We start from the raw sequence: 27,923 nt of genomic DNA, 5'->3' as shown, positions 1-27,923 counted from the left end.
TTTTTTTCTTTTCTGTTTTCTAAGATGCATTGGCTAAGATCCCGTCACGTTTTTATGGTGGAATAGTGGCATTGGCATAGATTTTGTTGGTGAGTTGTCTTAAGTTAAAAAGTCAAAGTAGGCATTTTGTGTTGTGCGCTGAGTTGCATGTCTTTGCATCCAACAGCCAATGCCTATGCTGACTTCTTAGTTTGTGACAATTTGCTGCCAAGATTTAGACCACCTGCACTGTCAGCAGGCATAATTAGTAGAATTTTGGTCATTATTTCTTAAATTTGTATCTAACCTTTCCATCAAGATATAGACCTGTCTTCTACGAACTGGAACCCTCTGGATTTATTGAACTATACTTCCTACCACCCTCAATGAGCATTGTGGTCAAACACATATGAACGGCAAACTAGTTAGGAAAGGTTGATCTGGGTTGATTGATTGATTTTATTTTGTTTCTACGGCACCTTTCTTCCCATAGGGTATTCTAGAAAATGCTGTGGAGTATTCATACCAGTGCATTTTATTATCCTGTTTTTTTCTGTTTTTTCCCCCTGTACTGTACTCCTTCTAAACATAGATAGTTTGGTTGTTCTACAGTTCTGTGGTTGGGCTTTCCCTTGTTATCCTCCCAGTTAGACTGCTGCACTATATTGTACATGGGGCTGCCTGTGGAGATTGTCTGGAAGCTGTAGTTAGTTCATACTGTGATTGCTAAATTACTAATTCAAATTACTTCATTGGGAGTAAATGAATAAAATCCAATTACTTCATTGGAAGCACATCTCATCAGTGCTTTAAGACAGTGGTTCTTAACCTTTTTGAAAGAAACGCCCCCTTGAGCCATTGAGGAAGTTATCATCGCCCCCCTCCCCGCGGTGATGATATCTTATTTATTTATTTATTTATTTATTTATTTATTTATTTATTTATTTATTTATTTATTTATTTATTTATTTATTTATTTATTTATTTATTTATTTATTTATTTATTTATTTATGACACTTAAATCCAATGACCCCTGAAAACAAAATTCAATTCCAAGAAAATGAAATGCCCCCAAAAAGTAACATTTAATGATTTAGTTGCAAGCAAATTTTAAGACGCAAAAAGAAATATAAAAAGGGCATAAAAACAAACCACAATACAGGAACTAAAAATTTCAAGACAAAAACTCTGAAACTAAATTAAGATTGGAGGCAAATATATATCCATGCACACTGTAAAAAGGCTGCAGCCATCTTAGCAGGTTTGGCTTGCTCCAGCGCCCCCCTACCGCCCCCCTTCTGCTCCAGCGCCCCCATGCCGCCCCTTTTCGTTCTACCGCCCCCCTGAAAAATGAAATTGCCCCCTGGGGGGCATTATCGCCCACGTTAAGAACCACGGCTTTAAGACATCTTAGATACAGTTGTGTTCAAAATTATTCAACCCCCAATGCTGTAAAGGGGTTTAGGGACTATAGTGTACATTTGGAATTGTATTCAGAATGAAATCCTACAAGGACGTTTTAAAGAACCAAATGCAACTAAAATAACATCAATTGTTTATGTAATACAGTAGTAAATGTTTCTTTTGTGGTTTCTTCATTGCCACAATTATTCAACCCCTTAAAGACTACCACTCTGAAGAAGAGAGGTTCATTCAGGTGTTTTCGATCAGGTATTGAAAACACCTGTGGATGTCACCGAGCACCAATCAAGCATAATAAGCACCAATTAGGCAGCTTTAAAATGACTGTGATACTCAGCTCCTTCTAGACATTTACTGGTGTGGTTACAAACATGGTGAAGTCAAGAGAATGGTCCAGGAAGACAAGAGAAGAGGTGATTTGTCTTCACAGGAAGGGCAATGGCTATAAGAAGATTGCAAAGAAGTTAAACATACCAAGAGACACCATAGGAAGCATCATTCGCAAATTCAAGGCAAAGGGCACTGTTGAAATGCTACCTGGTCATGGAAGAAAGAAGATGCTGACTTCGACTGCTGTGCACTACCTAAAGCGTAGAGTGGTGAAAAGTCCCCGTGTGACTGCTGAGGAACTGAAAAAAGATTTGTCAGATGTGGGTATAGAAGTTTCAGCTCAGACAATAAGGCGCACACTGCGTAATGAAGGTATCCATGCCAGAACCCCCAGGCGCACCCCCTTGCTGTCTCCCAAGAATAAGAAGAGTCGACTGCAGTATGCCAAAAGTCATGTGGGCAAACCACAAAAGTGGGATAGTGTTCTGTGGACTGATGAAACAAAATTAGAACTGCTTGGGCCCATGGATCAACGCTATGTTTGGAGGAGGAAGAACAAGGCATATGACGAAAAGAACACCTTGCCTACCGTGAAGCATGGCGGAGGGTCAATAATGCTTTGGGGCTGTTTTGCTTCTGCAGGTACAGGGAAGCTTCAGCGTGTACAAGGTACCATGAATTCTCTTCAGTACCAGGAGATATTGGATGAAAATGTGATGCAGTCCGTCACACACCTGAGGCTTGGGAGACGTTGGACCTTTCAACAGGACAATGATCCCAAGCATACCTCCAAGTCCACTAGAGCATGGTTGCAGAGGAAAGGCTGGAACATTTTGGAGTGGCCGTCGCAGTCACCAGACTTAAATCCAATTGAGAACCTCTGGTGGGACTTAAAGAAAGCAGTTGCAGTGCGCAAGCCTAAGAATTTGACTGAACTGGAGGCTTTTGCCCATGAAGAATGGGCGAAGATACCCGTAGATCGCTGTAAGACACTTGTGTCAAGCTATGCTTCACGTTTAAAAGCTGTTATAACTGTAAAAGGATGTTGTACTAAGTACTAAGATTGAATGTCACTTGGGGGTTGAATAAAAACTAATAATGATGTGAGCACAGAAAAGACATTTGTGGTTATTTCATTATAAACTTAAGGTTATATTTCTCTGACCTACAAGTGCCTCTTTCATGTAAATGTAAGCAAGATGACTGAATGATCAAAATCAATGTCAAAATGGCCAAAACATTCAATTTCAGTGGGGGTTGAATAATTTTGAACACAACTGTAGTTCCACAGTTCGGAGTGCTGGCATTCACATTTTGTAAGTCTTTGGTATCTAAAACCAATATCTTCTACCGCATCCTCCTGCCCCTGTGCCATTTGCTAAGATCTCATTTGGAGGCTGTTCTGGGTGCCTTTGTGTGAGACAGATGACAGTCAGGGAGAGGGCCTTCTCTATTATCATGCCTTGTTCGTGGAATTATTTATAGAAGTGCCTAATATGCACTAGGTGGTGCACAGAAATAGAACAACACAAGTACTTGCCAGTAGGCTCACCATCTAAAAAAGGCACAAAACAAAAGAATAGAAGAACATGACTTAATAGTCATCACACCCACAGGGAAAGAGGAGAATTCTACACTAGCCAGGAGAAAGAAAGACAGACAGGTGGAGAAACCAAAGAATGATAAGAAACGAAGAGACTGCAGTAAGAAATATATGAGTCAATAGATTTTTAATAGTTAACCAATATCTACCTTGTGTTCCAGTATCTTCTCATATTTTCCTTTCCCCTGCATTCTTACATCCATATGTCAAATATGGAATCAATATGTAAAGATACTTTGCAGTGCAGATTAACTTCACACAGCCCTGTGCATTTTGGCTCAAGTTTGGTTCGGGCGAGATTACCCCTAGGTAAGCATGTATACTAATATCCTGCTTTGTGCTCAGGATGCATTCTAAGAAAATGGAGTGCTAACTGAATCGGTACTAAACAAGGTAGTTCAGCATTATACCTTATGCTAGGAGTTCTGGAGGCCCAGTCTACTGCCAGTGTGGAACAAATAGACTGGCAGTTCTTGCAGACACCCAGGTGCAGAATAGGTTGACCCAGGTGTCCTGGAGGCCTGATCTACCTTTTTTCAGTTGACCTGTCCCTGTCAAGCATCACAAACTGGCCACCCAAGTGTCTGGGCATGGGGCTTCCTTTTGCCCTGGGGGAAGCCTTTGGGAGCCTCGGGGACAAGGGTCCCTAATAGTCAAAACTGCCAATGGATCACCACCACCAGGATCAAGACGACTAGTTTTCATGGGTATTTTAGCATTTCTTGATGCAAATGTATGTTTTTCTTCCTTCCTCAGTGCGGTTGGCACTTTTGCCCGAGCTCTTGACTGCAGTAGTTCTGTCCGTCAGCCTAGCTTACACATGAGTGCTGCTGCAGCTTCCCGTGACATCACTTTGGTAAGAAGTTTCCTAGAAATACTGGTGGTTTTTTTGTTTGTGCATTAAAATAAATGGTTGGGGTTTAAGAGGCCAAATCATCTGATGTTTGTCCTGTAGATTATATATGATTTGAGGGACATGCTGATAAATGGTTTTGGTACTTTTCTAAACTTCTTAAAAAGGGAAGGGCTACCAAAATCCAGCTTTTGCTCGAACCAAATTGCTAAGTAGTTTTTGTTCTTTTGAAGGGGCAGGGAGGCAAAAAGGGGGAAATCTGAACTAGCATTGAGAGTTAAGCAGTAATCAAAATCCTGTTGCTTACTGTACCAAATTGCATGTTAGTTTGGTCTGTTACTCCCTGGCAAGCAAAGCAGTCCTGCCTCAATTTTCAGGGTGTGCACCAAGCCAGAATGCACAGATCCAAAAATCATGACCAGTGTGCTTTGTTTGCCAAGGAGGAACAGAGTGAATGTTATGATCTGGCTTACAAAGACCAAGAGATTTTGATCTGCATGTAACAAATCATTAAGAACTGAAATCTCATTAATGTTCTAGAGGTGTGTTTCTATCAGAACGTAATGTCTAAGCAACCATGTTTACAAATGGAACCCTTTCTCAGTGACCAATCACAAAATTAAATAAACTAGTTGGAAAACTACAAGAGTGAGCTATGAAAATTAGATACCTTTCATCACTTAGGGAATCACTTCTTCCAATAATAGGCTATCAGTAACATATAGCCTAATTCTCAGAAAGATTTAGAAGTAGTTCCATCTGAAAGTCCGTTAGCATGTATACTAAGAGCCAGTGCAGTGCATCAGAACAGAATTGAGGAGACCCATATTTAAATCCCTATTCTTTTGTGAAATATTCTGAATTTTCATTCTTTTCCAGTCTAACGTACCAATCAGGGCTAGTGTAATGATAATGTTGGGGATGGGATGACTAGGGAAGAATATTGCAAAGTGAATATTGGAGGATAAATAAATAAATATGAAATATATCATGACATTTGTGTGATCCAGGGCTATACTTTCTCCCCATGGTAAAAGTGTTTTCTTCCTTTCACAAAAACACACATTAGCTTCTCTAACTGACACATTATTTTAGTATCTGAACAGACATTTTATATTTTCTAATGGTTAATTTAATTCTGTTTAATGGAAGGTTCATCTTCTAATGAGACACTAGAAAAGCCAGAAAAGATTTAATTGCTGCTCTGGATTCATAGTCATTCGCTTCCACACATTTTGTCTGTTTTCTTGGCCTTATTTAGAACTTCAGTTCTCTTTTTTGTTCTCTTTTTTGTTAAAAATGAGGACGTATTTCCTTTTCATAATAGGACTTCACTTTTAATTGGTGAATATACTTGGAGTTGGCATTTTGAGGAGTGTTTTGGTATATTTCATTGCAATCCTAGAAGTAATGGGCTGTTAGACATCAACCCTCCTTTTGGGCTTTTTTATATATATTAATGAGGTGCTTTTTCTCCCTCATTCCCAAATGTCTTTTTCTAGTAATATTTTTGAAAATTAAGTACAAGTGGTAGGTTTCTGTATCTTTCAGTTATAAGGAGAAAGTCCTAGGTTGAAAGATTCATAAAGTTTCTGTATCCTTCCGTGGACAAGTTAGAATCCTGGAACAATCAATACGAATCAGAGAAGAATAATGCCTGCTGCTCTGGACTGCATATTGACCAAGCCTTCCATGCAGTCCTTGATCTATTTAGTGTGGATATCCAGACAGAATGTTTGCAGAAGACCTGCTCAATATGTAGGAGTGGCAGCCGTGTATCCTATCCCTATCCTATGCATTTATTTTCAATACACTGCCTGAGGTGTTCTGGGCATCGTAGTCCAAAAACACAAATTTGCACATCTCTAGTGCACTGTTCCCTAGCAAATACAGGGCCTCATCTGCACACCACTATAAGATGAAAATTGTCCCTTTGTTATGATTTGGACAAGCAGTTTGCTGTGGCATGTAGTCTCTTTCTTCATTCTTTTCCCCCATTGGGTAAAAGGGGATTCCTTTTTTTTGTGATGTGCAAAGTTGTAATTATAGTTTGGTGTACAATAAAGAGCCACAACTATACGTCATTGGTAGCCCAGGGTTTGTTGTTGATTTATGAAGCTTTGCTTGTTTGGACACATCGAACCATCATCCTGAGGTTGTCTGGCACAGAAAGTCATCCCATTCCTGCTTAATTTACACACTAGAGAGAACCAGGAGTGCACATTTTCCTGTGCCAGCACATTAGTCATTAACATCCAATTTTATTATGTCCCAGTTTTTCCCTTTAAGTGATTTACAAATAGACTGTTGGTAGCAGAAAGGTGGAAAGAGAATGAGTATGAATCTCTTTTGTTCAACTAAAATGGAGCTGGTTCACATGTGGTCATCCAGATTCTATTGGACTCTATCCAGCTAGTATAATTGGTGAGAAGATATAGGGACTGTAGTCTAGCAACACCTGAGAGGCCAAAAGTTTCTTCACCTCTGAGAAGGGGGAAGAAGAGCATGAACATTTGCACAGTTAAGGTCAATGAATGGGAATTTTTAAAAGCACATGCCAGTTTTTTTCAAAATGGGAGATCAGGTGTAATAAATTATTGACTTGTTTATTGACTCTTGTTTAATTAAAGATTTCTTGTTCTTCTTAGTTTCATGCAATGGATACATTGCATAAGCATAACTATGATTTGAGCAGTGCTATTAGTGTCCTGGTTCCACTTGGTGGTCCTGTGCTCTGTAGAGATGAAATGGAAGAATGGTCGGCTTCAGAGGCTAGTTTGTTTGAGGAAGCCCTGGAGAAATATGGCAAAGACTTCAATGATATACGTCAGGACTTTGTAAGTAGAAATAACTTCCCCCTTTAATTATATTTTTACTATATTCTTTTTTATCATCCGCCATGCAGTTGTTTCTATATGTAGTCAAATTAGTTATCTGTAGCACTTTACTTAGAATTTGTTATCTGTAGCAGTAGCTCCTCAATCCTCACAACTAAGGATTAAAAGCAGATTCTTTTCTTCCTCATAAAGTGTTACCCAGTTCTAGGATTTTTCTCCCAGTAATATGGACTATCTAAATGCAGATACTTCACAAGAGAAAAGTATTCTGTGAAGGAAATTAGAGACTTTTCCATTTAGCAGTTTCTATCCAACAAAATCAGTTAAGAATTCTTCCTTCTTCTAAATAAATGTTGATTTGCACACCTTTATAGTGTTCTTAAAATAACATTTGACTCTCATGGGACCTTGACAGTTCATTATTTGTTTCCATTCTTTTTGAACATGATGGATACTAACATTGTCAGAATACAGTGTGGTTCCAACTGTCCCAGTGAGGTTCCACTAACTATCATAGTTTGCAGCCTTGGATATCCTTTCTTGGAAAGAAAGAAAGGATATCGACATGAAGTCGTCCAGGTTTGAGAACAAGAGTCTGTTACTGAAAAAAAAACTGAACAAGAACAAAACCTCCCCTCCAGCTACCCTGTTCCTATTATTAAAGTTTAGATAATTTAATCCTTGTTTGATTAAAACATGGTTTGGAATCAAGCGTATTCAAGGTAACAAGATAAAAGCATGCTACTTTATTTGAGCATGACCCTCCAGATCACTTCTGAGAATTCTGCTAATGTGCAATAAATAAAATCCTACTTCTTCTTCGTGGCCTCTGTGAATTATACCCTGGGTGAATCACAGAGGTCCATGCGAAGAACTACAATTAGAGGTGGGTAACCTGTCGTTTTCTCTTGAGATGCAGTATAACTAGAAGGTTTCCTGGGTATGGCATCTGCAATTGCTGCTGAAGCCCTCCAGTTTCTTCAGTCTTCTGAATGAAGATCTGTTACTACATACTACCATTCATTGTGGAATGCTTGCACCAAAGAAATGCAGAACGTTCCAGAGCTAAAGCCTTCAGATCAATTGCTCCTCCCAATATACAGTGTGCATATTTGGCTATTAGGCATTCATGTGAAAAGTCCCGGTGTGTAGAAGCTAAGAAGGAACAATATCAACCACATCCCTGATGATGTGTGGTTCTTTCTCTTTGCCCTGGCCTTGCTGTCCATAAATTAGTGTAAACATCTGTAATAGGGATACGTTTGGATCCTGGAACCCTGCATTATCATGGTCTCAGGACCCAAAGAACCCAAAAAGCCTATGTTTCCCTATGCCAAAATGTAGATTGTAAGGCTAAGAGGAACATCAACGACTACGTATCCTTTATTATGCAGGTTTTGTCCCTGCAAAAAAGTAATGCATGAAGGACCTAGGAAAGGATTGATTTGCAGTGGGATGCAGCTGGCTCATTTTAACGCCTTCCTCTTAATACTTCTGTCTTTACACTCACTAAGCCCTCAGATACAGAGGATCACATCTCTTTTGTGATTACTTGTACATCAAGGGCGTGTAATGGAACAATGAGGAAAGTGTGTGGGATGTCACATTACTTCAGTTATGTATTAAGAGGATTGCTTGCTTAAAAACACTCTGTACCAAAATCTCTCAGTGAAAGCTGAATGCAAGAGATACAGAAAACTGGCACGTTCAGAAAGAATGCTTTCTACTATTATATAAGCTTCCAACTTTCAAGAAGATGCCAGGTTTTGATGCTTTTTTTCAAATAAGCAGACTACATAGACAATTCTGATATTGTTTAGTCCTTTTTTGTTAATTTTCACACATATTGTTTCTTCTAGAAATGGATTTCCCCATTTGTTTGCTTCAGATAACTAAAGTCTACAGAATCACAATGCCAACTGCCCTTTGAAGATTATATATGCCGTTTGGTAGATAGATGCACTTTCTTTTGTGTTTTAAAATGTTTATGGTTGTCTGCAAAATTGGGAGTCTTTTTAGACATACCTCCACAGTGACATCTTCTTGCTGGTGTTATCCATCTCTCTCTCTCTCTCTCTCTCTCTCTCTCTCTCTCTCACACACACACACACACACACACACACACACAGAGAGAGAGAGAGAGAGAGAGAGAGAGAGAGAGAGAGAGAGAGAGAGACAAACATTCTCTATTTCTCTCTTTCTTTGGGAGAGACAGTAATAAAGCAAACAGGTGAATAGAGCAAATTGTTTGCTCCCATTGAATAAGAGGGAGCATAGAAGAGGCTTACAGAGTTCTTTCATTGCCTATATGCTTTTTGAATTTGTTGCCATCTAATGCTGTTATGAGCAAGGTGGTACATGGGTTTATCATGTCAACATCTTCCCACGTTAGTCTCCCAGCCAGAATTCTGATAGATGTAGCCCAAAACTCCCAAGTCCTCTCAGAGGCTTCAGTACACACATTTTTGCCTTGGCAAATATTTCTATACAGTGGCCATTAGGCTGATGAAGCTTGAAGAAGCAGGAAATGGGTGAGCATAGCTAAACTCCATGGGAGCTGCAAGGACTTAGGGTACTTTTTCAGCCTAATGTGTGTCACTGCTGAGGCACAAGTGGGTGCCCAGAGCTGCAAAAGTTACTGGCCATGCTTGCTGAGGGATTCTGGCATTTTTACTCTTAAAAAGCACACAACTTTTAATTAGTTTTTCTGGTTCTCATTGGTTTTCTCTGTGTCATTAATGTACAATGACACTTTAGAAACAGAGAAAAGATTTTTAATGGACTCATTTGTTTGATGGAAAAGAGGTAATTGTTTGTGCCCATGTTTTAAATCAATAAAATGTATATCTGAAATTTTAATTAAATGGTTGTTTCCTCTCTTTTGGTTTAAAAAATGTTTTTCAGCTACCTTGGAAATCTTTGACTAGCATCATTGAATATTACTACATGTGGAAAACCACAGACAGATATATCCAGCAGGTAATTTTAACTTCTTTTTTCCACAGTGGGTTAACGGTGGTCAGCCAAGAAAATCAAAAGGACTGTATACGAACAGCTTAGAAAATTAAATCTAAGGGGTAGGTAATGCTTTAAATTATGCAAAACATTATATGAGAATGAATATGACTTGGAACTGGTATGTGCCAGTTATTAGATCATTATCTGTCCTGATTCTGCACGTGGTATGGCAGTCATAGTTGCACATAAAATATTAATTCCTATGGCTTTTTCTGCAAAAGATGTTAACAGCATTTGAAGGTGACTTCAATTCCTTCAGTTAAATGCCATAAAGAAATTTAGAAATTATGGATATTGAACTACTTTGTCTTGGATCCAGAGCAGTTAGATGTAAAGGCTCCATTTATGGAAATTTGTTTATGCAGCCGAAGCAGAAGCTACAGTATTCATAGAAGGAGGGGAGGGAGTTTTGTCTATTCAGAAGCCAAAGCTGGTTAAATAACCATGATCCGAGACCACGACTGAAAATTTTCATTTAGAACAAACCACTGCATCTCATGTTCAGAGGGAATAACATGGTTGATTCTATTTCACTTCCTCCTCAAAGAAAAACATTATAAGTGATTGTCTGAACTGAGCCATTGACTGGTGCATTTTCAAATATACACACTTTCTAAGTAATAACAAAACAAAAAGGACCCCAGAGTTATGGTTACAAGGCAAATTTTTGTAGGTTTATTGTTCTTCCAGTAGTCACTCCCTGTTTGTTTTCTTAATTGGCTTCATCCCGATGGTAACTCAGAAATACATTCACCATGTGTTTTTTCTTCTCGGAGCTGCATGTGGTCCAGTAAATGCTAGAACAATTGTTTTAACAAGTCACTGTCAGCCCATAGACAGCATTATCTTTATTTGCACTGTCGAGGAAGTAACTAGCTAAGGCGCAGATTGCTCCAAAGTGGATGGCATTGTGGAAAAGCATGCTAACATTGGAAATTAGGATTTGTGCTTAATTTAGTTCGCAGTATTTGTGTGTGATAAGTATCTTCCAACTAGTTACCCTCTGAATCAATTGCAGTGTGTGATGCATTACTGTCTTCTGATTTAGTTTTCTTTAAAAAAAAATCATGACATTGCAATTTGAATCCCTAAGTAATGCATATGGAACACGGTAGTTGTGTAGTGCAGATCTGGAAGTTAATACATAGGTTTTTTAAAAACAATGTTCTAATATTATTCTAATATATAGTTCTTTTCCTTGGCTCATCATTGCAGTGTATTTATTTATTTATTTATTTATTTATTTATTTATTTATTTATTTATTTATTTATTTATTTATTTATTTATTGGGTCCTGTAGGAAGCTGAATTAAATTGAGTCAGCTCTTACTGGCAACAGCACTCCAGGGCTTCAAGCGCAAGTGTTTTTCACTAGGCCTATTTGGCAACCCCTATCATTCCCCAGTCTACACTTTCAGAACCAGAGGAGATGAGATGCATTTAGGAGGCTATAGTGTGGGAACCATTGAATATATTACTTTAACAGTAGCCCAGCTACTTGGCTATTTTTGTGTTTCTGATTTTACTGCTATAATATCTTTTCCCAGGCTGTCCTATAAGGATTTTGCTGATGGAAGTATTTAGCATCTCACTCAAGGGGTCTTGAAAACTTCATAGCTTCTTTCAAAAGTTTATTGACTTCTGGAAAGTTTTGCAAGGGTGAGGTCAGGAAGATGCTGCTTGGTCTCTGAAGCATCTCTTAAAGACTGAGCATATTGATATAGTTGTCTGGGAAAACCTATAATATTAACACTGTGCATAAAATTAATTTTGTTCATCATTTCTGTTAGAAACGTCTAAAAGCTGCTGAAGCAGAAAGCAAATTGAAACAAGTTTACATACCTACTTAGTAAGTATAATAAACAGTCATACTTTTTAAAAAAATGCAAAATGTGTAGACAACTCAGGAGCAGCAACCAAGGAGCACCATTTATAAAACCCTAGTTTGTTGTACATTGAACGTATTTGTATAAAATCCAATAATGCCCATGCTGACATTTATCAAAGCGTTTTCAATTATTTTCTTATGTGTAAATACAAAATATAGATCTTTTCCATTGCAGGTCTCTTCACACTTACATGAGAATAAGTCTAGGTAAACACAGTAAATGTTCCTTGGATTACTCTGCAACTAATTCTTGTAGCATTTCTTCATTGAATGATGAACAGTGAAATTCTGAACTTCTCAAAAATAAATCCTGTTCTGTTCAGTGAGATGTATTCCTAGCTAAGCAGATATAGGGTTTCAACCAAAGTGGGGGAGTTCTATCTTAAATTATTTCTTTTCTGTGTGCAGATGCATAGAACAAGACAAATATATAGGATACTTTTACTTAAAATAGATAAAGCAACAATAATATATCACACATTTTTGTATTGGGGGATTTGCTGTTATACCAGTCTGCGATGGACATAAAAGTGACCTAAGCAAATTATTCTTTTTACTGTTGGGTAAAGCCACAAATCTTTGGCTATGTAAGTGTTAGTGAAGTCTCCTGTTCCATCCCTCAAGGTTAGTAGACTGGGTGATTACAGGCATAGAACATTGTTACAAAACAATAAAAGGTTCATGCCACGAAACAGTCTACGCCAGGGTGAGCAGCTTCTATTATGTTTAACTTATACTGCTCAATGCTGTATTCTTCTACAGTAAAAGATTTGATCCATTGTGTGGTTTGTTTTTTTCCATTTTAAATTGTGTGTTTCACTATTTGGCATTATTTAGAATGTTGTTTCTTAACTGGCACTCTTGACAGTTGGACCAAACTGGGTGTTCATACTAGTCAAAACAAATTGGTGGAAACTGTCCACATCCATAACATTAAAGAGAATGACTTTTTCATTATTCACTCTTTATCCGTACCCCCAAGTAATTTTGTTGGGGGAAAATATTATTACAGGTATATTTTTAATATATACTTGTATCCTAAACCAAGAGTGGGATGCCTTTAGGTTTGTAGGATCTACTTAGTTAAAAAACAACAACAGACCCCCAAACACAAACATTCACTAGCTGGGTCAAAATGCAAAAGGCATAGCCTTAGCATTAAGTATTTCTGAGCTCAAGAGTTTATATGTGAGCTCACAGTCATTTCATAGAAAAATAAAGTCTTGGCTACCTGAAGCTCTCTTCATTTCAGCAATATAATTTTTTTTGGAGTGGAGAGAATAGTCATTTCATTGTTGCTGTTCTTAAACAATTGGTAGTCAGAAATCTTCGTTATTCTACTGTGAGCCACCCAGAGATCTGCCAGTATGTTTCAGTCTATTTTTTGCTCATTTCTGCCCAGAATGTAGGAGAAATTCTTAATATCAGTTTCAAAATTTTTACACAAAAATGGACATTATTATTTCTTATAACTTTGGCTAAAGCTCAAGTCAATTTGACCTCAATAAGTTTCTCTTTACATGCATAGGAAGTTTTTAAAAATAAACACGAGTTTCTCATCAGTAACAAGAGACCTTGCTATGTAGAACAGATCACTTGGGGTCACAGACTGCCTTTGATACTCACTAATAAGGGGATTACTGTTTGCTGCCGTTTTAAAGAAAGTTTAACTTTCTAGAGGCAACTGCAGTATTTATCTGAAAGTGTGTGCAGAGACCTGGGTGTGATTAACAGAACTCTGCAGGGGCCATTGTAGTGCCAAATTAAAAGTGCCTGAGAATCTTGAGTGTTTGACATGTTTTTGCTTTTTGTTTGCATAGAAAATATTTGGCCATTTGGTCAGTAATCTTGATAACAAATGTGATTATTACAGAAGTTCAGAGAAGGTTCTGTCATTTAACTCATGTTGTTAATTTATGTGTGATCACTTTAAAGCAACAAACCAAATCCCAGTCAGATATCCAGCAGTAATGGAAAACCAAGTGCCATGAATGGAGCAGTTGGAGCACCTCATCAGGCTCAGAATTCGTTAATAGGCCGTGCCTGTGAAAGTTGTTATGGTTAGTAAAGAGTGTATTTCCATCTCATGTGCACCTCTGAGAAACATGTCCTTCTGATCAAGCAATCTGTTGTATCCTCCATTGAGGGATTAGCTCCATGCATGCATGAGCATGCACATGTGCAGCAGACTCCTTTATAGGAGTGTGTGGGTTCACCTGCTTCCACAAGAATTTCATGCAGACATCACAGTATACCCAGATTTCTTGATCAGGGCTTTCATAAGTTGTATGAAAACACGAAAGTGCGTCTTTTTGTATAGCAAGCCTGTATAACATGACTTTCATTCCCACAGCATATCAGTTGCATATAAAGGTTTATCTGGTGCTTGACACACATATGCAGCCCTTTTATTAGTCCCAGGGAGGCATCAAAACAGGCTGGTGGGCAGCCATTATGTGCAGTTTACAGGCTGTTTGTCTTAGTAGAGAGTAGGCGAACATGTCAGCTCTGAAAGCCTCAGATGGTGGATTGTGGCCCCCAATTTTATTTAATTTTTTTATTTTTTGCTACAGAAAAGGAATTGATGGGAAAGTGGGTATCTTTAGCCTCTTCTCTCTGCTTTTGTGATCTTGTTCAAGACAGAGGTAAAAGCAGCAGTTAGAGCTGTTTTGGATTCATAGAGTCATAGAACTGTTGGCAGGGAGCCCAAAGTGCATTTGGTACAATCCCCTGCAAATGTAGGAAGTCCATGGCTATGTATCCCTGATAAGTTAACCCTCCAATTATGGATAGTAGTAGTAGTAGTAGTAGTAATAGTAGTAGTAGTAACCTTAGAACTGCAGAGCTGGAAGGGACCCTATGGATCATTGAGTCCAGCCCCCGTCAAGAAGGCACAGTGGGGAATCGAACTCCCAACCTCTGGCTCCTCAGCCACTGAGCTATCCAGCATTTCTTTAAAAACCTCCAATGAAGAAGAATGTGTTAAGTTCTCAGGTTGCCAGTGTCACTTACTGTTTGTTGAGAGAGGCGGGCTGAAGCACTGCCACCCTTACTGTCAGCCTGCCTCCCTCCCCCGCCTAGCAACCCTGAGAGGGATTGAGGTACAAGCTCCTCTAACCACGGCAGCGGAACAGCAGTTTTTGTTGTAGCCCATTTGTTCATTTGAGCTGCGCCAAAGATCAGTGTATTCTGCTCATCCTGTCCTTACTGGGTCACAAGGTATGTAGCTTTGTTATCTATAAAATCAGTTTGTAATCTAATTACAGATTCAATTGCAGATTTACATTTACAATGGAAAGTGTAGACTGTAGAGCCTTCTTAATTATTGTTTTGATACTTATTGCAGCAATGCATTGGGATGTGTGTTTGAATAGGAAAATTCAGTACTGCATAGATCACCTCAATTTTGTTTTCATCTTCTTTCAGTAACACAGTCTCATCAGTGGTATTCTTGGGGCCCACCCAACATGCAGTGTAGATTATGCGCACCATGTTGGATTTACTGGAAGAAATACGGAGGCCTAAAAATGCCAACACTGACAAATGAAGACAGATTCTCTCCTAGTCAAACAACAGAGGTGGGGCATTATTTTATATTGGTGCTATTATAATGCTCACAGCAGCTATACTTGTTTACGCAGGAGAAAGTAAGAGCATTTGCTGTGTGATGCTGAACTTTTTTTATGCTTTTAGGGTTATGAATATTTTTTTATAATTGCTTCGTATACTTTGTTATTTTAGTAATTAGTGATACCCTGCATGCAAAGCAATGCACATTTTGTTTCTCTATGGAAATATGTGGTGGATATATATTGCTTTTTGATATTATTATGTCACACTTGTCAGAGAACCAACATACAATTTCACTACCTTGTAAACAGCAGTTTGAGAAGTTATTTATGTTTTTAGGTCTGGAGTGGAATATTATATAGATTCTGAATATAAGTTTGCATCTGTAGATAAGTATACATAAAAATATTTTTCTCCACTTTGAAGTCTCTTTAGCGGAGATGGATGAGCTTTTCCTTCTTTATCTCAAAAATGATCTTGTATTCAGAAAAAAATGTTCTCTTCTCTGTCTCAGCTAGCTGTCCTCATTCCTTTCCCAACGTCCCCTGATTACCACCTGCTTATCTGTTTCTTTCTTGGGAGGTTCAGCAATGAGGCTGGTACAAAGGAGGAGGATGAGTCATGTCCCTTCCTCTTCTCTTCCTGGTGCAGTGCAGTACAGGACACTGAGGACAAAAGTTTTAAGGGGCCCTAGGGATTTCTTAATGGCTTCTACATTATAATAAGATGGAATAAGGAAGGCTAGTGCATGGGGAGGGAGAAAAGCTCGGGATTTTCCCCCACTTTAGATGGTGAGATGTTGCTTATTAAGTAAGGAGAGGGCAAGAGAGAATTGGCATGTTCGTGGTAGAGAACTGAAGTGTTTCTTCACTATCTATTACTATCTATTATAGCAAAGTAGTGTTAACTGTCATAGGAGATAATAATATTAGTGCCTTGATAATAATAGTCGTTTGATAGCAGTTGGCAGTTGGCTCATGGTACTTTCATGGAGAGCGTAACCCATATACAGGGAAATAGTACTATAATGGGAAAGGATGTCCCAGACAACAAAACAAAACAAAACAAAAAAAAGCATGACCCTTTTTCTTCCTCCTGCAGGATTCATGTGTTAGGACACACATGTCTCGACAGGCAACACAGGGAATACCGGTCCGGAACACTGGCAGCCCAAAATCTGCCGTGAAGACACGTCAGTCTTTCTTCCTTCATACGACATACTTCACTAAATTTGCCCGCCAGGTCTGCAGAAATACCTTACAGCTGAAGCGAGCAGCAAGAAGACCTTTTGTCCTTATTAACTGTGCTGCCATTAGGGCAGAATGTAAGATGTTTCTAAATTCTTAGTTTAATGTGCCATTATTCCAACCACTTTGTCGTCCTTTTTTGTTTGTTTGTTTGTTTGTTTCTTTTGCAATAAACACATTTCTGTCTATGACCCTTTTGTATTATTTTTTTTGTTAAGAAAATCTTTATTTTCATTTGTCTTTATCACCACAGAAAAGTTTATTGAAACTATTGTGAGTTTTCGAAGATGCTTAATGGCCACCAATGAATCACATAGGTTTGTGTGCCTACTTCATATGCTGCCATCACACATTTCGTTTAACCTGTCACTTTTTAATTTATATGCTTGGAAAACAGATCATACCTCCTAATAGTGATATGAATGTACTTTTAAATTGGCTTTAGATTCAGTACGATGGTAAAGGACCCCAGAGATCTAGAAGCAGACTAGTTTACTCTTCATGGCATCGCACTTGTGTGCTGGTGCTGTCCCTCAGGCAGCAGTATGGTCATGAGGAAGAGCTGTATTTGAGGGAGACATATTAGAACAAAAAAGGGTGGTGATATCACTGCAAGTGTAGGCATTTAATGAAGGCTAGTGCAGAACTGAAACTGGAATTAGTGTGTTAAATCCAGGATTGGTGTTCTAATGTCAAAGCCATCTGGGGCTCTTGGCCTGAGCAGTGAGAGTAAATTGTTTTACCATTTCAACATGAAGACCATCACCCCTGACCAGTCCATGGGCCACCCCCACAATAAGAGGTGGGTTTCTGCTCATTGAATTAGGTATCTGGAAGTAGAGCCAGAGAAAGGTTGGGAGTTAGATCCCTCTCCGGGTTTTTGATAGAAGAGCCAAGATGTTTAGCCTTGGACAAGCTGCACAGTCCCAAGGCAACCCCAGAAGAAGAGAATGGTAAATCACTGTTGAATATTTCATATCTAGAAAACTCTGGAAGGGGCAGCCATGACTTAGAATTGATTTGATAGCATCTAATTATTATTGACTGGCTGAGCTTTGGGGAACTGATGTCAGGATATGGGCCAGCTGCACAAATGTATTATTAAGGAAGAGGTGGGAGCTGAAATTAAAGTTTTCTGCAGCAGTTTCCAGTTTTCTGCAGTTTTGCCTTTCTGGAATAAGACTCACCATACAGAAGCCTAGTTCTATTCTGCCTAATCATGGAGAGAGTGTGAGAGAGAGAGAGACGGAATCTGTCCTATGTAGAGAACAACTCCAGCCCACCCTCCTGACCTCCCTGTGTTGTTTCTTCTGAGGCAGCATTCCTAATCACATGGAAATCTGTAATCCTATTAAGTCAAACAAGGTTGCAAATCCTTTACAGATCTTTCCCATTAAACATTCAGAGGTTGGAGTTGAGGGATGGGTCTGTAACAAAAGCCATCCCACTTCCTCTGCCTCAGTGGTTCCCCACCTTGGGTCCCCAGAGGCTCTTGGACTAAAACTCCCAGATGTTTTTACAGTTGGTGAGCTGTGCTGGCCAAGATTTGTGGGAGTTCTTCATGGCCTCTGTGAATCACACCTTGGGTAATCCACGCCTGCGCGGAGCCTCATCGGAAAGTTCTAGAGCTTCTGCAGCAGCAAAAAACACATTAGAATAAGGTCCCTCCCCCTCGTATAAGTACCTTGGCGCCAAGGCTCCCCTTTCAGTTTCTTTCAACCGCCACTTTGAGATCCTCATAGTTTTCCTTCTGTGAGTAAAACAGAGAGTTTATTCTTGATTACTTCCTGTTAGCAATCTTTTTTCCTTTTAAACTTTTAGGTCAATTTACATTATCATCAGAGATTTTTTCCTTTCTGCTTCGCTCGGCCTCCGGCTGCACCAACCCCCCCCCCATCATCGCTGGTTCTATTCAAATTATTTTTCTCATATTCATGGCCACTTTGGGCCCGTTTGACCACTATGTGGTCTGTGATAACAAAATACCACTCTCCGATGGCCACGCCAAGCGGCTTTTTTGCTTGGGAGAGGCACACCAAATGTCCTCCTGCCAGCATTATAAGAACTTCAAGTGCGGAGTCCTCCATTCTCGCTTATCCAGATTAAAACTCCATCTTTGAGAACAATCCCTTCAGCCAACCAAAATGGCCCAACCTCCTTGTAAGGCTACCTCACAAACCAAAGGAATGGAAAAGGCTCTTTCTGAAGCCTCCAAACAACGTCCATCGACCACACCATCCCACTCTGACGCTCCATCCACTTCATCTAAAACTTCAAAAACTCATAAATTGAAGCGCTCGATAAGAAAATCCTCTATATCGAAGCCCTCCACTAAACGTCAAATGTCCATCAAAGCCTCTTTGGTTTCGGAGCCCTCTCCGCCTAAAAAACCTAAACAGCGTAAATCTAAAGCTGCAGTCATTTCTCAGCAGCCTCAACAAACCGCCAAATCAATCTTTATTGGTACGCCTTCTGACGATGACATCAACCCTGCTCCCAATCACTGGAATGGAATGACAGAGTTTAAGGTTGCGATTAACATTTTATCCTCCCAGTCCTCAACACTCTGTTATTTTGAGCAACCCTTCCATAGTTGCCTCACCTGACAGGGTTGACTCCAAACAACAACTAGAGACCATGCCTTATTCGGTAACATCTGATTGTCTACCATGACTGCCTCAGAGTCCATGATCCTGGAGCTCTATTTCTTCAAAAACAACCAGTTCGAAACTATTTTTGTCAAAGCCTCACAATCCAGATCTCAACATCAACAAACCCTCATGCCACCAAATAAAGACAGTAGAAGGACTGACTCAATGGGAAGATGGCTTTATTCATCAGCAGCGTTCACCATGCGTGTCGCTAACTACCAGGGAGCCATGGGTGCATATCAACGTTTCCTTTGGGACAACATGGCAACCTTTGTCGAATCTTTACCAGAAAATAAAAAAGTACTTGCCCAAACCTTTCAACAAGAAGGTCTTTCCGTTGCCAAACAACAGATGCTTTCTGCTAGGCACACGGTAGACGCCACAGCAAAGTCAATGGCCACTTCAGTAGCCTTACGGCGTTTCTATTGGATAAGGACAGCTGGCCTAGCTAAGGATGCCCACGCACATATTGAAGACCTTCCATTCGACGGGGCAGGCCTATTTAATGCTGAAACTGATAATATTTTGGAAAAAGTGCAGTGAAAGATTTGAATCTGTTCCATTTATACAGGTAAGCCTTTCTAGTGGTTTTGCTCTTGCTATTTCACTGTACTCAAAAAGGACAGAGATCTTTGCCCTATCTTAGACCTACAAGAGTTAAACAAATACATTGTTACCACAAAATTCCGTATGGTTACCCGCGAATCAGTTCTCCCTTTACTCCGCAAAAACTACTGGTTTACTGTCAGAGATCTCAAAGACACATACTTCCATACATCACACAGAAAATTCCTTCAATTTCAGCTAGGATCACAAGCCTACCAATTCAAAAGGCTTCCTTTCGGCCTTACAAAAGCTTGAAGAGTATTCACCAAGTGCGTGGTACCAGTAGCTGCTTACCTCAGCTTGCAAAAATTTCTCATATTTCCATATATCGATGATTGGCTCCTCGTAGCTCATTCCCGTCACTCTTACCCTCCTTCACTGTCTCGGTCTCACTGTCAACGAACAAAATTCAAATTTGAAAACTACAAAGATTATTCATTATATAGGTGCATGCATATATTCCACACAAGCTCATGCCTTTTTTCCTCCAGACAAGAGAGAAAATCTTATCACATTACTTCAAGTTTTCACCCCTCATGCTATGGTATCCACCTTGAATGTGCAATGTGTACTAGACACCATGGCCTATATGACTTCGGTAGTGCAGTACATACGTCTCTAGATGAGATCTCTTCAGTCATGGTTTCTCACCCTCGTCGATGTTCTCACTGATCCTCCTCACACTCTTTTAAGGGTCATGCCAGAACTTGCCTCCCAACTTCAGTAGTGACATTTTCCTCCCAACTTATCGGTTGGGCGGCAGTTCCCACAACCACAAATACAGGTCACCTCCGACACCAGCTCACTGCAAATCTCTCAAAATCCACACCAAGTGGTCTTCCAGAGAGAAATTGCTTCACAACAATGAATTAGAGCTGTTGGCAGTTATAAAACTTGCAAAGCTTTCAGAAATATCCTAGCTGACAAGATGGTACAAATTGCCACCGACAACACCACAGCGATGTACTATATTCTGAAACAAGGTGGCACCCACTCTCCAAGTCTCCTCTATTTAGCGGTCGACCTCTGGGAGTGGTGCCTACCACATATCTGCCTCGTGGCTTTACACATTGCTGGCCACGACAACGACTTGGCTGATCTACTCAGCCGCACAAACTCTCAAGCTCACGAATGGGAGGTAGACCAATCAGTTTTTCTTTGCCTATGTGAACGATAGGGCAAACCAACTTTCGACCTCTTTGCATACTCTGTGGATCGGAAGTGCAAACAATACTGCTCCCGAGCCGGCATTGGCAAATAGTCCCAAGAAGATGCATTCGTCGGTCGATGGCCCAAGACCCTCATTTACCTTTTTCCACCGTTCCCATTTCTCCACAGGTTTGTGATTCGCCTACAAAAAGAGAAACCCGATGCCATCATTATAGCCCCTTGGTGGCTGAGACAACCCTGGTTTCCAGTCCTTCATAATCTCTTATCAGACATACACCACCTCCCTCACCTGCCCCACCTCCTCACGCAGAACAACACTAAGTACTCCACCCAGACTTACCTGTTCTGCACCTGGCAGCGGGAGGATTCTACCTCACTAATGAACGTCCTCCGTCAATCAAAAAAGCCTTCCACTAGAAACGCTTACCTGTATAAATGGAACAGATTCAAATCTTTCACTGAAGCATCTTCATTGCCTTCTATCAACCCATCCTTTGCTACTGTTCTGCTTTTTTTGCTTCATCTCAAGTCTAGCAGCCTTTCCCTCTCTTCCTTGAGAGTTTACCTCTCCGCCAAAGTCTCTTATCAGCCCCCTAACTCTACGGCAGCTGATTTCTTCAAGTATCCAACATTGAAACGTTTTCTTAAAGGTCTATCTCATACCTACCCAGATACCCGCCCGCCTTCCCCTCAATGGTCACTAAGACTAGTACTGCAACAACTTACTAAAGCTCCTTTTGAACCCTTCGCTTCAACTGATTTATGGCTACTTACCTTCAAAACAGTTTTCCTTGTCACCATCACCTCAGCTCAGCAAGCTTGTGAGTTAGCGGCCTTATTTACCGTTTTTTTCCGGACAGAGTCAAACTATCCATGGATATTTCTTTCCTCCCCAAAGTCGAATCTCATTTCCATCTCTCTCAGCTGTTTATCCTTCCTTCTTTCTTCCCATCACCGTCCACAACTCAAGAAAAAATCCTCCATACTTTAGACGTTAGGAGAACCCTTGCCTTTTACATCCAACGCTCTCAACCTTTCAGGCATTCACCTCAACTTTTCATAAGTCACCAACCACCTACTAAAGGTTGCCAGGTGACATCTCAAACTATATCTAGATGGGTCTCCTCATCCATTCACCTCGCTTATCAGCTGGCATGCAAACCAGTCCTGAAAGTGATTCGCCCTCACTCCACCACAGCAGTGGTGACCTGTACGGCATTCCTATGCAGTGTTCCTCTTCCAGATATCTGTTCCTCTGCCACCTGGGCACAGCCGTTCACTTTCATCCGGCATTATAGACTTGATCTCTGGCAGAAATCTGATGCAGCCTTTGTATGTGCTGTTCTAGCCTCTACCTTGGTGTGACACTCTGCCTCCGAGTAAGACAGCTATTTAGTCACCCAGGGTGTGACTCACAGAGGCCACGAAGAAGAACAACAGGTTACCCACCTGTAATTGTAGTTCTTTGAGTGGATCTCTGGATTCACACATCCGGCCCATCCTCCCCACTGTCACACCATTCTGCTTAATGTAGCGGCAGTTGACACAACTAAAAGGGGAGCCTTGGCACCAAGGTACTTATACGAGGGTGGGATGGACCTTACTCTAATGAGTTTTTGCTACTGCAGAAACTCTGTAACTTTCCAATGAGGCTCCGTGCAGGCGCGGATTACCCAGGGTGTGAACCACAGAGGTCCACTCAAAGAACTACAGTTACAAGTGGGTAACCTGCTGTTACTAGTCCAAGAACATCTGGGAATCCAAGGTTGGGAACCACTACACTACATGAGGAAGAAGAAAAAATCTGAATAAGAACAGAATTGCAGCCTTACGTGACCTCTCTGTTTCATCATATGCAAGTTCCGTAGAACTTGGGGGTGTTGTTGTAATCAACAAATATGTAGATTCAGCTTCTCTGTTAAGTATAACAAGAGGGCTTGATGAATTTAAACTTATTAGTGAAAATTACTGAAAAAATCTTTTAAAGGGGAAACATTGGGGGGGGGTTGCACTGTTCCACTGCCCTTCTTCCATGTTTCCATCTGTATGGAGCATTTGTTTTCACAATGCATACCTTTCTGACTTTCATCTGTTTAAACTTATTTGCTTGTTCTTTTCTGTCTGGGGACATGGTGCTTTTATAGAATGAAAAATATATTGCCTTGTGCAGATTTTATTACTGTTCTAAAATGGAAGAGATGGATAGCGGAAAGAAAAATTCTCAGTAGGATTCTGTGGTAGGGCTCTGTGTAAGATGTTTCCCTATTAATATGCATCAAAGAAGGAAGCTGTTAATGGTCATTTGAGCCTAGTATTCAGACCCAGCATCTCCATATAAACTCAAAACCTGCTCTTACAAGATGGCCCCATTCTTATGTGTGTGTTTAGAAGTAAGGTGGGGAGCAGAGAAAATAATGGCTTTTAGGTTCTTGTTGTCTGCATCTTGTTTCAGGATGCCACGGAGGAGGGATGAATAGTTATCAGATGCTACAGTGTGTTAATTTTCAGATTGTTGTTGTTTAGTCATTTAGTTGTGTCCAACTCTTTGTGGCCCCATGGACCAGAATACACCAGGCCCTCCTGTCTTCCACTGCCACCCGGAGTTGGGTCAAATTCAAGTTGGTAACTTCAATGACACTGTCCAACCATCTCATCCTCTGTCGTCCCCTTCTCCTCCTGCCTTCACACTTTCCTAACATCAGCGTCTTTTCCAGGGAGTCTTCTCTATCTGAATTTTCAGATAGGGTAGCCCAAAGATAATTGAGAACCAGAAATTAATATCTTTTGATCCTCCATCCTAAGATAATGTAAGTCCTGCCTGAACACATGGTCAGAGGGTCACCAGGTTAATCTTTAGATCGGTAGTGCTGGAGTTAATTTTAATGGTGGGATTTGGGACAGGAAGCCAAATTAGCCAAATCATGTAGTTTCAGCTATTTTGCTTGATGTCCAGCATCAGTTCCTCAAGTGTATGTCCTCCTGCTGAATGGTTAAATTTGTATCCAAAAGCAAGGATAGCCATGAAACAAGTTCCACAGTTTATGCTGAGGCAATACCTTTATCAAGATAACCACGATTTCACAACATATTTATTTAGTTACAGTGTAAGCCTGGTTTACTTCTGGCTTCACAGTAGAGAGATTGAGATACCAGTAATGCCAACCATCAGTCTTACAATATTTTAGTCAATTAACTTCTTTATTTTTAAAATCATTGCGTAAAGCATTCATTCACAATTGTGTGTAAAGGACTTTTAAAGCTGCTCCAGCAAATAAGGAAGTGGTGGCAGGAGAGGGAACTAGCCAATCAGTGCTATGCACAGCCACCTACAGTTCAGAGTGGCAATTCCTGCCCCCTTCTTCCCCAGCTTATCCCTCAAGAGAAGCAATATCTTGGGACTGAACACCATAGAGAGCTTCCAGATGAACATTAGGACTTTTAAAGAGAAGTGTATATTTCTGGTTTTGGAGTACAGCTCCAATGACCAGTGAACACGCTGTGTGAGGGATTCTGGGAATGATATCGTAAAACCAAAGATCTGTGCATTTCTCCTCTTCCTAAACAACAGTATATGCATTCATCCTGCTAGCAGTCACTTCCTTGTAAATATGTTGAGACCAGGAGTTAACAAAGTTATGAAAGGTTTAGGAATTTGTTGAGAGTATCAACTCGGGATTTCGTACTTCCATTTTTGTTTTCTGTTGCAGGGCTCTGAACTGCAGCCCTTGGCTTCCATGTTATGAAGTCTTTGTACAGAACTGAACAATGTGATATGAAAGGAAAATGACACAGGGAAGTGCAGGGGGTAAGATTAGAATGTGCCTAGTGCAGGTTAGCAGTGATTATGCTAGAGAAAGTTCGTTTCAGTATTGAGCAATTGGCATATAGGAAGTTTTAAAATAGCGACACATTTCCAGGAACATAATATGCATGCTGAGCCATTCTGTTTCAACAATAACTCAAATGATTTGCCACACCTACATCTCAAATGTTTCAAGTACTTAGGAGAGCTTTTTCTTCTCCATAAAATAATCCTAATGGAACACAGCTTTACTTAAAGGCCAGTTGCAAACAGAGTGGGCAAGTGGTTAAATAAAAGCGGAACACAGGAAAAACAGAATAAGCTATGCTGACCTTTATAATAAATATTATTATTATATTATTTGTTATAAATGCATTGAGGGCTACTACTGGTTCATAATTTTCATTTTGGGAGCTCAATCCATACTACGTAGAGAATTTAGTAGAAGAATTTATGTGTATAAAGGTTCTGAGCATCTCAATCAACTTAAGTCAGACATGTTTTCTCAAAATAATCACAGTGTTCTGCTTGTTGAGAGTCTTCCAGAGGCAGGAGACAACAGCAGCAGACAGCAACAACACGTACTACATTGATATTTGTATCTGTTATATGTTGTTGTTGTTTAGTCATTAAGTCATGTCTGACTCTTCGTAGCCCCATGGACCAGAGCATGCCAGGCCCTTCTGTCTTCCATCGCCTCCTGGAGTTGGGTCAGATTCATGTTGGTAGACTGTGTCATGTGTCAATAATAATAATAATAATAATAATAATAATAATAATAATAATAATAATAATAATAATAATAATAATAATAATAATAATAATAATGATGATGGTGATGATGATGATGATGATGATGATGATGATGATAATAATAATAATAATAATAATAATAATAATAATAATAATAATAATAATAATAATAATAATAATAATAATAATAATAATAATAATAGAAGATAACAAAAATGTAGCTTTTGTTTAAAATGTATTATAGTAACAGTGGAAGACTGTATCTTGTATTTTTGAATAATAATAACAGTAGTTAGCATGTTCAACACCTTCCTTCAGGGCCATCAAGTCGACTTGGACTTAGGGCAACTCTTTTCGAAGGAGAGATCACTCAGAAGTGGTTCATCATTCCTTTCTCCTGGAGGCATCCTGTGACTGTCCACCTTACCCAAGGCCACAAAGGCCGGCACTTCTAACTGGAGGCACTGTGGGGAATCAAATTCCCAACCTGTGAATTTTGCAGGCAGAGACCTACCTCAGTACACTAAACTAGTACAGTAGGACTGGATCCAGAAATTAAAAGAGCAGATCAACCACTTTCAGAATATGGATTTACTGTTTCTTCCCCCATCTCTCCCTAGAGCCTCCTTGTCTATCAAAGCTGGAACCAGAGCTTGAAAAATGAATTTATTTGGATTAACACTCCCAGGATTACCCAGACAGCATATTCAAGTGCTGAGATTTTTCAAGCTGTAATTTAAAAGAAACCCTTAACATGCCATGGCCTAGAATTATGCATTAGTATACCACTCCCCATCATCCAAAAACTTCAGTTCTACATGCACATGAGTTGTTGTTTAGTCGTTTAGTCGTGTCTGACTCTTCGTGACCCCATGGACCAGAGCACGCCAGGCCCTCCTATCTTCCACTGCCTCCCGTAATTGTGTCAAATTCATCTTGATTGCTTCACAGACACTGTCCAACCATCTCATCCTCTGTCGTCCCCTTCTCCTCTTGCCGTCACACTTTCCTAACATCAAGGTCTTTTCCAAGGAGTCTTCTCTTCTCATGAGATGGCCAAAGTACTGGAGCCTCAGCTTCAGGATCTGTCCTTCCAGTGAGCACTCGGGGTTGATTTCCTTTAGAATGGCTAGGTTTGTTCTCCTTGCAGTCCAGGGGATTCTCAAGAGTCTCCTCCAGCACCACAATTCAAAGGCATCAATTCTTCGGCGGTCTGCTTTCTTTATGGTCCAGCTCTCACATCCATACATCACAACAGGAAAAACCATAGCTTTGACTATTCGGACTTTTGTTGGCAAGGTGATGTCTCTGCTTTTTAAGATGCTGTCAAGGTTTGTCATCGCTTTCCTCCCCAGAAGCAGGCGTCTTTTAATTTCGTGGCTGCTGTCTCCATCTGCAGTGATCATGGAGCCCAAGAAAGTAAAATCTGTCACTGCCTCCATATCTTCCCCTTCTATTTGCCAGGAGGTGATGGGACCAGTGGCCATTTTCTTAGTTTTTTTGATGTTGAGTTTCAGGCCGTTTTTTGCACTCTCCTCTTTCACCCTCATTACAAGGTTCTTTAATTCCTCCTCAATTTCTGCCAGCAGAGTGGTATCATCTGCATATCTGAGATTGTTGATATTTCTTCTGACAATCTTAATTCCGGTTTGGGATTCCTCCATTCCAGCATTCCGCATGATGTATTCTGCATATAAGTTAAATAAGCCGGGGGACAATATACAGCCTTGTCGTACTCCTTTCCCAATTTTGAAGCAGTCAGTTGTTCCATATCCAGTTCTAACTGTTGCTGCCTGTCCTACATATAGGTTTCTCAGGAGATATACAAGGTGGTCAGGCACTCCCATTTCTTTAAGGACTTGCCATAGTTTGCTGTGGTCCGCACAGTCAAAGGCTTTTGCATAGTCAATGAAGCAGAAGTAGATATTTTTCTGGAACTCTCTGGCTTTCTCCATAATCCAGCGCAAGTTAGCAATTTGGTCTCGAGTGCCTCTGCCCCTTCAGAATCCAGCTTGTACTTCTGGGAGTTATCGGTCCACATACTGCTGAAGCCTACCTTGTAGGATTTTGAACATAACCTTGCTAGTGTGTGAAATGAGTGCAATTGTACGGTAGTTGGAGCATTCTTTGGCACTGCCTTTCTTGGGGATTGGGATGTAGACTGATCTTTTCCAATCCTCTGGCCACTGTTGC

At 40.1% G+C, this 27,923-nt stretch overlaps 1 protein-coding gene across 4 annotated transcripts in view; it reads left to right on the top strand.

Annotated features, from left to right (window-relative positions):
- MTA3 (metastasis associated 1 family member 3) overlaps positions 1 to 27,923 on the top strand; it is a 182,068-nt gene that overhangs the window by 90,216 nt on the left and 63,929 nt on the right. For all 4 annotated transcript variants that reach the window (XM_078380862.1, XM_078380857.1, XM_078380865.1 and 1 more), the window contains exons 8-14: positions 4,092 to 4,191; positions 6,837 to 7,025; positions 9,930 to 10,004; positions 11,834 to 11,892; positions 13,867 to 13,991; positions 15,358 to 15,509; positions 16,603 to 16,825. In XM_078380862.1, the coding sequence (XP_078236988.1) occupies positions 4,092 to 4,191; positions 6,837 to 7,025; positions 9,930 to 10,004; positions 11,834 to 11,892; positions 13,867 to 13,991; positions 15,358 to 15,509; positions 16,603 to 16,825 (923 nt within the window). The remainder of the gene's footprint in view (positions 1 to 4,091; positions 4,192 to 6,836; positions 7,026 to 9,929; positions 10,005 to 11,833; positions 11,893 to 13,866; positions 13,992 to 15,357; positions 15,510 to 16,602; positions 16,826 to 27,923) is intronic.

This window comes from Pogona vitticeps, chromosome 1, assembly GCF_051106095.1.
Source record: "Pogona vitticeps strain Pit_001003342236 chromosome 1, PviZW2.1, whole genome shotgun sequence".
NCBI lineage: Eukaryota > Metazoa > Chordata > Lepidosauria > Squamata > Agamidae > Pogona > Pogona vitticeps.
Note: the sequence above shows the minus strand (reverse complement) of the source record. Positions and strands in the feature narration are given on the sequence as shown.